At 43.1% G+C, this 12,807-nt stretch overlaps 1 protein-coding gene across 2 annotated transcripts in view; it reads left to right on the forward strand.

Moving 5' to 3' along the window:
- The window catches only part of ASAP1 (ArfGAP with SH3 domain, ankyrin repeat and PH domain 1), a 154,607-nt gene that overhangs the window by 18,246 nt on the left and 123,554 nt on the right, over positions 1–12,807 (forward strand). The window contains exons 2-3 of one of the 2 annotated variants that reach the window (XM_071553832.1): positions 906–992; positions 11,609–11,738. In XM_071553832.1, the coding sequence (XP_071409933.1) occupies positions 934–992; positions 11,609–11,738 (189 nt within the window). In that variant the 5' untranslated portion in view covers positions 906–933. Of the gene's footprint in view, positions 1–905; positions 993–11,058; positions 11,130–11,608; positions 11,739–12,807 lie in introns of those variants that run through there. The other variant, XM_071553833.1, reaches the window with a different exon arrangement.

The following is a 12,807-nucleotide window of genomic DNA, read 5'->3' on the forward strand; positions in this document are numbered from 1 at the left end:
TCACATCTCTTATTCTGCCAGCTTACCCAGTCCACATCTCTGTCTCACGTGGCTTGTCCCAACCTCCTTGCTTTATAATCTCACAGCAATGGCTTTTGTGTAGCATTGTCCTTCCCAGGACCATTGTCTTGTCCCAATACCTTGTCAGTCTTTTTCCAGCTTGTCCCTTTGGACCAAACATGGGGATCAGCCCAGAAGGTCTCAAAGTGAAAGCTATGTGCCATTCCTACCCACCAGCCTGAGCCTCTGAAGAACCTTTAACATCTTCCTTCCCCTAGAGCAAGACAATGCTTAAACTGGAAAGAGTACACAATATAATGGCAGAGAAGTCTGATGAAAACCTGTGAAACCACTTGTCCATGTCATGCTATGACTGTCTCCCCACACCTTCCTTCACTCTCCTACACGCAGGATGACTCCCTGTTAGAACACTTCTTGCTCTCAGTCCCTTTATCCTTCAAATCTGATCTCCATCTTCCAAAAAAGATCAGTCTTGTGCATATACCTGACATGGAAATTTTCAGCCTGAATGGTTAGACTGAAGTTATATCAGAAAACAGGGTTTTCTGAAGTGTCAGACAATGTGAACATGCAATGTTCCCAGCGCTGCACTCAGTGCAGCTGAGTGAGTAGTTGCCACATTGAGTTAGACAGAGAGTTTTCCCAGCCAGCTAAATGAAGCTCTCCTGTAGCTTTAACAAGGTACTGTTTTTCAGGGGGTTTCTAATGGATGTCTTTATCACAATGAAATTCAAACTATCCAATTCAGTAATCAAATAATGTACAATACATTGCCATCAGAGGGATTAACAGACATTGTTTCAAACTGACTGTTTGAGTAAGTGACCTTGTCAGTCCCATAGCTTTGGTCAGTTTTACTTCCTTGATCTTTTCTCCTTATCTAGGTAGGTTTCTGGTCGTGACAGATGAGAAATGAGATCTTCAGCATCCAGGCTTTCAAGCTTTTCTTCAAGAGATTCACTATGGAATCGGTAAGAAAGACAAAAAACATAAATAACTAGTTTAAAGAGTAAAAAGCAGATCAGAATCTATGAAAAATAATCCCCAAATACATTGGTTTTATCAATTAAAATACCTGCCAGTGGGGTTTTTCTCTGCTTAATGCCACTTTGGACATTACTACAGTGAGTGTTTCTCAGAAAAAGCCAAAACTGTTGGTCCTTCCAAGGATCAAAAAGTCCAATAAATCAGTAAATCCTTACAAAGCATTGATCACCTGAGGAAGTACTGAAACAATGACATTTATTACATATTTTGCTTTGCTGTCATAGATTTCAAAGCTGGATTAGGGGGGCAGGGAATAAAAAGGACACTCCTTCCACCTCATCTAGATCTGATAACTGATGTTGTTTTAACTTTGACAACAACAAATCTCTGAGATCAGCCTGAAAAATTTATGGCAGGATTTGTGTGGGGGCTTGAAAAGAGGAGGAACTCTCTTTGCATCATGTAAAGTGCTGAACAGCACACAGTTGTCTAAATATGCTTTTGTTTATTCAGTCTTTGGATGGTGAGCACTCTTGTTTTAAAGTTTTCACTGTGTTTCACTGAACCACTAAAAGCTACAGTTGGATTTCCTGACTTGAACCACAACACTGATGCTTAAGGCTGAAGTGTTCTTTGTACCTGGTGCACTGGCTGGAGCTGCCCTGGCACAGGTCACAGCTCACAGCTCGCTGCGTGCCCATTGCAACAGTGTGGGACTTTCATCTCTTCTTCCTCTCTGGGGCAATCAGTTGACCATATTGCACTCCAGAGCAGCCAAGAGGGTGAATCACTGCTGCTGATCTTCTGAAAACTGAATAAATCCTACTTTGGTGCATTTGCTTTGTCACATGGCAACACATATTTTTCCTTTTTAAGTCCATGTTGTCCTAAATAAGCAAGAGTTCCGAAGTCAAACAATTATCTTTTAAAAAGTATGAAGCTATTAAGCTGGATGTTCTTACTTGATTTTGAAACAGCACTTATATTTTTATGTCCCACTGCTCCTAGATTTTCTTGGAGGAATAAAATAAAACACAATCACCAACAAGAAAATAAGTAGTGCCCAGTTCCCCAAAATTAATGAAACCCAGTTTCATACAGATTTTTGACTTGACTGCAGCTCCTGAAGAGGTGCAAACTACCACTGAAACTTTTCCCATGACTGGGACACTTAGAGTATCTTTCATCTTGACACAGAAAAAAGTGACAGTGAGCCTTTTCTATCCACAGGGTCAAGAAAATTCTTTTTCCTCTGCTCATTTTTATTTTCCCAGAGCACTTTTAGGAAGTAAGAATTTTGGAATCTTTCCTTCCCCCTTTTCAAATTCTCTGGGATCAGCATTGCTTTAAAAATCCTTAGAAGCAGGACAGATGAGCAGATGGTCACCCTCTACAAAAGAGCCAGTTAACTTAGGAAGATGCAAGCTCAAATTCAGTGGTTAAAAGTAGAAGCAAATGAGTAATCAGAGAAAATGGCTGTTGTGGTGGACTTCTAGACTGAAATTCTGTACTTTTTTATTTCATTTAGCACCATGTGAACACTGACCCAATAGAGATTTGGTTCACATGGCAGGACTAATTTTCAAAAGCTTCCATGTGGTTGTCTGCTATCCCAGGTTTTAACAGAACCCCACAACTTCAACATTCAAATATCTACATTAATAAAACATGCAGACCATCCTTTTAAATATGAGCATTTTTTCCTTAAGCATTAAAGCAGATATGCCTCAAATTATTTCAGGTCTTATGTATTATTAAACATATTGATCTCCTTAATAAAACAAACAAACAAAACAAAACAAATCCCAGAAAAAACAAAAGGCTTCACTCCTGAATTGAAAATTTCCTATGTTGCATTCAAGTCTAGAGTCTGGCCAAGTGATGCATCTTTGAAAATAGTAGCTTACTTGAAGGAAATGCAGACGCACTAGTAAGATCAGTGGTTGCAAGGACCTTTTTTATAACATCCAACATCTGCAGATTTATTTCCAGCATTTCTCTAACGAGATGCTATTTAGGAAATTAAGAAATGAAATGTGCTCAGTCAACACTATAAGCCAGCATCTGAACTTAAACTCATTAGGCCATACACATCCATGTCTGTAAATTGAGTCTTAGCAAAGCTTGGGTAAAAGCACAAATGACTTCTGTGCATTCATTTAGTATAATGGGGGTCTTAGCTCTTCTTCTTCCACAAATTACAGCTTTTATTCTAATAAAATCATAATACAGAAGGGGAAATCCTACACAACACCAGACTTTCTGCTTTATATTCTCACATCATGAATAACTAGTGGAAAGAAACCCTTTCATTTACCTGCCAAACCATTTTGTCTATTGAATAAAGTGTTGACAAAATTGTTTGGCCTGAGAGCCCTTCTCATCTTTCAGCTACTTTTTGGAATTCTTACAATAAAATGTATAATAAAAATTCTTAGTTCTGATGTAACAGTACTCAGCCAGAAAAGCCCAGTGTGCTTTCACCTAGAAAAATAAATATAATTGTCTACATTCCACAGATAGAGAAATGATGCACACAGAGATCAAATGCCATGTCAGAGCCATGAGTGATAGTCCAAAGACATGATCTCAGGTATACAGAGCCTTTATTTCATTCCTAGACTTCTTCCAAGGTTCATATTGGTCTGAACCTCCATTTTCACTGGAGGCAAGATGCATGCTGCCATCAGAATATCTTTAGCAGCTTAGGTAGAACCAAAGATGTGCCTGGCAATGACACAGCCATATCATTTCCAGAGGGAAAGAGAAAATATTGAAATGTTTTCAATGTGGGTTGAGGCTTTATTTAATTCCCTTTTTATTTTGGAGAGCCTTCTATGCCAGCTGCCCTACAACATGTTCATTTCTGCAGTATCACTCTCTGATTTTAGTCATTGCTATTTCTCATACTAAAAAGAAAAACAAGAAAAGCATTCAGCTACTGTGATTCCTGCTTTGGAAAAACTCTTATTCTCTTGTTTCAGTCAGAGTAACCCTTCATGATATATTGGCCTCATCTTGTCCTTTCCAATCCCACTGGCATGACCTGCTCTCATGCCAAGGTGTCTGCAGTGCCCTTCCCAACAATCCTTCAAGGATTTGCTCAGGGGCAGGAATGCAAGGATAACCACTGACAGCTTTCCCTGCACTGGTCCTCAACCTCACCACTGCAGAAATGGTGGGAACTGCTGGGAGAGCAGCTCCCAAGGGGGCAGCAGTTCTTGCAGGACCATCTCTGTGATCAAAGACCAGGCTCCCATTCACACTGTGGGCAAGGGTTAAACCTTCCAGTAGCTCCACTGACAGATTTCTTATCCTTCAGCACTCATAAGAATTTGATATCTTTGGGCTGTCCAAACGACAGTCCTTATAGAAGAACCATGCTGCCCTGCTTTTATATTCTGTAGATGTTGTAAGGGCTGTATTTTGAATCTGTTAACTCCTGACACACAGAATCATAGAATCAAAAATATCATGGGTTGGAAGAGATTATCAAATTCCAGCTCCTGACCCTGCATGGGAGAGCCCCAAGAATCACATCATGTGCCTGAGAGCATTGTTCAAACACTTCTTGAACTCTGTCAGGCTTGGTGTTGTGACCACTTCTCTGGGGAGCCTGTATCCCAGGGGAGTCCAACCACCCTTTAATATTTAGCCTAAAACTTCCCTGACACAGCTTCATACCGTTCCCTACGGTCCTGTCAATGGTCACCAAAGAGAAAAGACCAGTGCCTGCCCCTTCGCTTCCCTTCATGAGAATGTTGAAGACCACAATGAGGTCTACCCTCTGTCTCCTGTTCTCCAGGCTGAATGAGCCAAGTGACCTCAGCTACTCCTCATATGCCTTCCCCTCTTCCTCCATACTCCTTGCTTGCTTCTTCCTCATATACAGTATTACACTTCCTATGAACTGATATAAGGTTTCTTGAATGAGCAGGTCTAACAAAAAACCTCTGTAAAATATGAATACAGAATTCAGTACGTGTGTAACAAGAAAAAGAATATTTCTTCCCTGTCCTGAGCCTGCTACCTCTTGCTGAAGGTGAGCATTTTTCTGTCTTCTCTTTGGAGGTTGCACAGGCTGCAGGGGAACAGCCCATTACTTGTTTTGTTACTGTTAGCCTGGAATGCCATTACGTGTTTGTCTGCATGACTCTTGATCTTGCATGACAAAACCAAAAAACAAAGGCAAAACTGAATCAGCAGATTAGTCAGCTTAATCTTGTGTAACTCAATGCTGCACTTCATTTTCAGTGCTGTTATTTTCAGCTGTCCTTTGAGATCACTCTCTGAGCTTAGTTTTCAGCCAAGCTGCTCCCCAGGACATTCAAGTAAATAAAATGGAAAATATATCATTCAGCAGAATATTTCTGATGCTTTGATTTAATCTTTTTCGTTGGGTACACATAGTGTTAAAACTGCAAGATCTTAATGTTACCAAAACATCATTTATAACAAGAACACAATGAGTTCTCTTTTTGCCGTTGTATTAATATTGAAAGAATTCAAAAAGAGCCTTCTGTTTAGGCCACTATTGTTAGTGCTAAAAGGCTTTTAAACTAATACTGTAGTTTCTGAGACCATTGCTTATGTTTTCATATCTCATTTTAAATACCAAATAAAGACAAATGCTCAGAAATGCCAGTATTAAAATTAAAATCAGCTGATCCTTGTATTGAAAACAGTCACAGCAGCAACACAAATTGTTGATGCAGCTCATGTGGTCCATAAGCCATATTGGTAGATACTGTCACCTCAAACCACAGAATTGCAATCAGCATGTTTCCTGAACCTGGATTTTGGTTTTCTGCCTGTACAGCAATATAACATAGACAAGAACAGTTTACTTACCTGACTATTCTGTCCCAATAGCACCATCATTTCAAAGATTTGTTTGCAAACGTCAAAGCCAACAGCCTTCTTTCTCAAGCAGAAACACTCTGCAGTTTACCATTTAAGTTCCCTTCAAGCAAATTAGCACCCATCACAATGTGTGATGTAGGCTTCAATGTTTAAAATAGGCTTTGCCTTTTCCTGTGAGTACATAATGCACTTATGTGATACTAAACGTGTAAACATGCTGCAGGTTAAAATCTGTACTTGCTACATTTTCTACAAGGCTCAGTCAAGCCTAGTAGGGACTGTCTTCTGAGAGGACAAAGCTCCTGGAGGTGAAACACCTCCTGATTAAACATTTTCTGCAGAAGTACAAAGTGATGATGTTGTATATCCTTACATAAATGGGGTGGTTTTGTCTTTCAAAACAAAACTGAGAGTTCCATTAACAAAAAAAAAAGTTTACTGAGTTTTAGCACATAATACAAAATCAAAAAGCAAAACTCACCCTACTGACATTCTTGTTGATTTGAAGCTTCTCTTATCGTCTAAGCCGAACAGTCAACTCAAATGAGAACAGCTGATGTTCAGAAATACTTGATAATATAGTATTTATGGCCATAAAATATGTAACCCTTTCCCATTATTTTTTTCAGTTAAAATAATATTACAAAAAATGTAGCAATAGGTATATTTAACATTTAGACATTTTCTTGAGGAATCTCAAACCAGCTTTGTCAGGTATCAAATGCCAGAGCTGTCTTATGTCCTACAGTGATGTCAGTGAGTTAGGATCAGGAGGAGGATGGGAAGTAATGCTGACTGCTATGTTTATCTGAAATGGATAAATCTAACACCAAACCACAAATGTATTCAGGATACCAATGCAGTAGAGAAACATAGCCTAAGGATATTTTCCTGATGAGTTTTAACACGCCACTAGTTCTGTTGCTATTTGCTGCTGAGCTGGTGACACTCTCCATGTTTGTGAAGATGCTAAGGAGCAAAAAGAACAACTATGTAGTTTACTAACAAAAGCATGTGAATTTCAACGATTTGATGTTTTAATTAAACACTAATGCCTAATCTACACCATTTTTATTAGCAGTAATACCCAAGATGGGAATCTTGCAAGTAAAGAACTCTGTGTGGTTGTAAACCTATATTTGCAAAGTGGCATCATATTGTTCATACTTGAGAATCAAAAAAACCCCGAATTTGACATGTGAGATCCTGGCATAACTATGCCTGTACTAATCAAAAGGAGTCATCTGCACAGTAGCCACGTGCATAGTGATTTCCTTCTCCAGCTAACAACTCACTTCACCGCCACACTGACTGGCTGCAAACGGCCCTGGAAGAAGCTTGTCTAAGCATGCTTGACAGCACGTTTGGTGTGCTGCCAGGGGCTTGAGTCAACTTGTTTCCAGAAACCAAGCAGCAACCACACCTGAGTTTGTATCTGTGAGCTTGCTTCCTATGCAGCAGGTAAGTGTGGCCTGAGGGTGGTCCCGGGGCTGCTCTCTGTGGGCAGCATAATCGTCTCCCACGGGAGATCCACCAGCAGCTTCAGCCCAGCTGAGGTGTTGATACCCTGAAGCTGACTTTGCATGACTAAAGCTAGACAGCCACAAACACAGCAGAGCCACAGGCTCCTCTATCTGGCTCCTTATCTATAGTGGAAAGATAATCTTGTTCCCTACCTCACCACTGCAGTGGTTTCAACAGTTAATTGCACTGATGATGTGAAGAGCTGTGCAAGTGCCATGTAACTCTTCACCTCTGGCACATATTGGTCATGCTAAAAGGTTTGCAATGATGACAAGAGTCATCCACACCTGATGACTACTGCTCAGCTCTTGTGAATGCACTGATGATCTCAATCTAAATATAAATTGCCCAGATTACTATAAAATGAAATATACTATAGTTGCTGTACAGTTTATTGCACAACACCTGTGCTAGTAGTTTGTGCTGTCATTGCTATGTCCCTTAGCCTCTCCCTAACACGGTGGCTAGCACCAATATTGCAGAATTATTATCAATTGCTGTAATTAACTACCCTGTTGGCAATTACAGTACAAAAAGCCAGGGAACGAAATGGATTTGTAGACTGAATCACTGGGTGGGATGGGAAGACAGCACAGCTTCCTTGACTGCAATGCATCAGCAGTAAGGAGTGTGATTTCCAGTGCTGTTTGCATGATCCTCACCAGCCCTAGCTTGTCCCAGGATGGACATGGGAGATGCATTTCACTTCAGAATACCAAGAGGAGTGAGATAAGCATAACTTCATTGGCAAGTCTTCCCTGAGAAAAAGGCTGCAGCACAGCCTCCCCCAGGATCTAGCACAGACTAAGATAGCGTTAGAGCAGACGCTGTGAAATATAACTTTCACACTCTGATGATTATTCTTTGACATTTGTGAAGTGAAACAGTGATTTCAGTTAGTGACAATTTATAGAGAGGTGTATTCTACAAATTTAGAATTGAATCTCAGATACTGATCACAATTTAAAACAGGAAACGTGGTTAAATCTGAAATCCACTAAATGCTATCTGAAATACTTACATAACTTGACTAGTTTAAACCTAAGCACATTTTTACAGGCAACTTGTATAATTTTTTTATTAACATCACATTAATTAACTAATCTTCCTTACAGTGAGTTTAACTGAAGATAATCCAAGCCTAAAGAAGTCATGCCTATAGGGCTGTTTTCTCTACTAACATTTGTATAAGGGAAGGGAAATGTTGCTTCTAAGCAGCAAAACAGAGCATCATATTCTCTTTAACGCGGTTAAAAATTTCAGAACTGTCAAAAAAAACCCCAGACTGAAAGGCAATTATAATCGGTAGCTACTGATCTTTTTTCATCTTTAGGCCTTGTGCTCTTGTCATTATTTACCAGTATTCTTTGGTATTCTTTCTACTTCTTATATATTTAATATTTCATTTTAAAAGATCATTTTTTTCCTGATGAGGAAACACAGAAGCTCAGCTGCTGTTACTCTCTACTCTGTCTCCACTTCTGTCACTCTTCACTGCTCCAGTTTCCGTGGCCTGCCTACTCCCTTCCTTAGTTGAACGTGCTCTTCAGTTCTGCAGTTTAAATTTTCTCAAAATAGTATTAAAGAAATTATGTCTTTAGCAATATGCCCAGCTTCTGTCCGCTCCTCCTGGTATAGGATTTGTTTAGGATAGCAGATGAGACTATTTTACAATGCAGAGACTAGTGCTTCAACTCAGTAACTTTGGCCTGAAGTAGAACAGTTCAGCCTTAACAAGTGAGAGTACCCAATTAATTAAACCAGTTAGCCCATCAGTGCAATGGATTTATCCTCACTTGATATCTGCTAGAGAGGGATCAGGACTTTTCCTAACATGAACACCGTGGCTGATCTGCAGACCACAGGTCTGGCCCAGGAACAGCTGTGTGACAGCCCATGATTGATGTTCTGCAGGAAATTACAAGGGATGACCACAGAGACCCTGTTTGGCCCTCGGGCCATGTCCCAGTCCCTCACCCATCCAGTTTCCACGCAGGCTAAGCATGCTGAAACAGCTCTTCCCTGGCCCAACAGCACTTCCCTTGCCCAACCCTTCAGCCAGTCTTCACTCTCCTTTCCATAATGCTTTTAATGCCACCAGCCATTTTTATCTTCTTGATCTCTCTTCCTCCTCCACTGCTCTTATTAACATGATCCTCAACTGATTTTCTTCCTACCCCTCCAGTCGCTTCTTCAGTGCTTCAAAATTTTTTCCGCCCAAATCCACTTTTCAGTGCAACTCCCACGCAGTTCTTTTCTTGGCTTCCTCCTCCTCTTGCCTACTCTACCTTGCAGAGTCTCAGGATGTTTAACAATCATCTGTACGAGCTCCGAGCCTTTGTGCCAGAAAGCTGGATCACGTGAAGCAGCAGCAGCAGCAGCAATCACATGGCCATATGGAGGGCTTTTGCTAAGGCAATGAAATCAAAGGAACATGTTCAGGCAGGACCATTTCTCAGGAGTATTGGTCATATTTTTGCTGGCAGAACTGCATACAAATAATTTTTTATGGGGATACACAAATCAAGCATCTCCTTTTTATGCTTACTCAGACACTGCAGCCTTTACTTGATACTGTCAACTATTTTTGAGTTGTAGAGTCATTTTATTAGAATTACATACAAAACCATGTAAAACCCTAAGTGCATTGTAATGCAGTAGCTCCTTACGCAGAGAACATAAAAACTTTCAAAATGGATAAAGGCTTATAATACTGCTCATTTTCAGTTGCTCAGATCTGAGAATATTTACCATTCCTGAATGGCCCAGCTTCTGTGAAGAGGATCACAAAGAGTAGGAAATCACATAGTATGACTAAATAAATCACACTGACACAGCAGATGACCATAATTACTTGAGCCTCCTGAGACTTAGCCTTCTTTAGAAAGAACATATGGGTCCTGAAACCTAAGCTTAAAAAAAAAAAAAAGAACAAAAAAGGAAAAAAAAAAGATACCATTAGAGCTGTCAGTTCCCTCAGTTACATGATGCAATAATGGATAAAGGATATGTTAACTTATTCAGAAATACAGCCTGTGAGAGGGCTCAGGGCAGCTGCGAGGGCACCGCGCTGGGGCCACGGCGGCAGGAGAGCCCTCGCTCTGCAGGGGCTCAGGTGACACATCCACGGGCGATCGCAGCTTCCAGGGCTTCTCGGAGACACGGCAGGACTCCTTAAAAATTAACGGAGCACAAGGAGGGTAGAAACCTGCACAGCCAGGCTGCCGAAAGGGATGGCTCTGGCAGAGGGGGTTGCACAAAATCCCCAGCTTTGCACCAGCGGCGGGGATGGGGCTCGGACCGGCTTTGACATACTGAGGAAGGGAGAGCAGAAACAGCCCCTGGGCTCGCCTGGGGCGGGCATGGCCCGTCCGCGCCGCCGCCCGGCACGGGAAAGCCCGTTTTCCCGGCTGGCGACAGGGCTGGGCCGCAGCACCACGCCCCGACCTCGCCTGCTTTCACCAAAACCCTCTTTTTTTATCTTAAGAAAACGAAAAAGCCACAACCCGTCCCTCCCAACACCGCGGGGCCGGGGGAGGGGAGCGGCGGCCGCGCCTGCGCGGCGCAGCCGCTTCCTCGTCGTGCCCGCGGCGGCGCGTGGCGCGTGCCCGAGCGCAGTGCCTGTCACGGGGCCGCGCCCGCCCCTGCCCTGCCCGGCCCTGCCCTCCCCGGCCCTGCCCTCCCTCCGGGCCCCGCCTTCTCTGGGCCGGGGCGCGCAGCCCGAGCCCGCACAAGTCAGTGCTCCACTCGGGCGGCAGCGGCGGCAGAGGCGGGGAGGGCGCGGGGGGGTCGGCGCGGGTGGGGAAAGGGGCCGAGCCCGGCGCGGTCGCCGCTCCCCTCGCTCGCCGCCCTCCCCGCAGCGCCGCGCCGGGGCCGGGCCGGGCTGGGCGGCTCAGGGGCGGCGGGAGCGCTCCCCATCGGCGGGGCCGAGCCAGGGGCGCCGTGCGGGGGTCTCTCCCCCTTCACCTCCTGCCCGGAGGAGGAGGGGGCGGCCGGGAGAGGCTGGATGCGGAGGGCGAAGTCTCAGCCTCCCTCTGCGGCTCCGCTGCTTTGATGCTGCGGGTCTCTGCTCGCTGTTAACATCTTCCCTCTGCTTTTTTTTTGCCTTTTTTCCGCTTTTTTTTTATCCCGCCCCCCTTTCCCCACGAAACTTGGCTTCTCCTCTCTCCGGATCTGTGTGCTCGGCTCCTCCTGGGCTTTACCGGCGGGGCAGGATCATGCCGGACCAGATCACCGTGTCGGAGTTCATCGCCGAGACCACAGAGGATTACAACTCCCCGACCACCTCCAGCTTCACCACCCGGCTGCAGAACTGCAGGAACACGGTCACGCTGCTGGAAGAGGTAAATCATGCACTCCCACATCCACCATCCCCTTTTATCCTTTTTTTAATTTTCCTTTTCTCCCTACTCTGAGAGAGCATCAGGGACCGGGCAGCACCACCCGCCCGAATCCACGGGAGCCAGAGGCGTTGGTATGCATGTAATGTGGGCTTTTAATTGTGGGACTTTGCTCTTGTGTTGAGCTAGTTACAGAAAGCTTGCCAGCCCTTGCGTCTCAAAGATTAGTGCATATAGCAGTTCTCGGAACTTAAATATTGCTGTGGTACTTTTTGGTATTTTCGGTTGTTGCAGCAGTAAAAAATGCGTGAATGTCGGTATTTTTAGAGGGAAGATGAAGGGTGAGTTTTGTTTGCGAGCGTTACTAAAAGGTTTTTCCTGGCCACTCATTACACCAAGTCTGCGTAGAACTCTACAGAAATCTACCAAGGGAGACTTGGTTTAAGAAGTGAGGCAAAGATGAAAGGATGAATGTACAGTGAGGGAAATAGTATGAAAACAAAATTGGTGGAAGAAGACGAGCAAAATAATGCTGCAGAAGTGATTATACAGTCACAGCGTTTCAACCTTGAACCCTGTGTTGGATTTTTTGCTGTGAGCATCATTTAAATGTTCATCCTGCTTTGCTGTCAAGAAATAGGAGTGTGAAAATGGATAAACTTCCAGAGCTGGTTTCTAAAGGATATCAGTCTACTGCTTCCTATTTGAGGTTTCAGTGTGATTTCCTATGGACTAGATCAGCAGTTATGAGGAAATGTCTTCCAAATGACTTTAAAACAAGACAGTGTGTAGCTCTTCGCCTGCCCTTGCTTGCTTGAAGGTACGGCATAATGATGCTGGAAGAAGACAGTTTTTTGCTAATGTTGTATAGGTTGCAGCTAGTTGTTGTTTTGGATTATACACTTAGTTCCTCAAGTATTTGTTAATTCTTCAGAAGCCAGTACGTATCTAGGAGATGGATTTAATAGTCTTAGTTTTGCTGAATGTGTTGACATGAGCAAAACATTTGGTATGCGAGGAAAGAGTATTAATTATTTAATTATGGTGTTTGCCTGATAATCTTGGGTATGGG

This window comes from Pithys albifrons, chromosome 4 (genome assembly GCF_047495875.1).
Source record: "Pithys albifrons albifrons isolate INPA30051 chromosome 4, PitAlb_v1, whole genome shotgun sequence".
Lineage (NCBI taxonomy): Eukaryota > Metazoa > Chordata > Aves > Passeriformes > Thamnophilidae > Pithys > Pithys albifrons.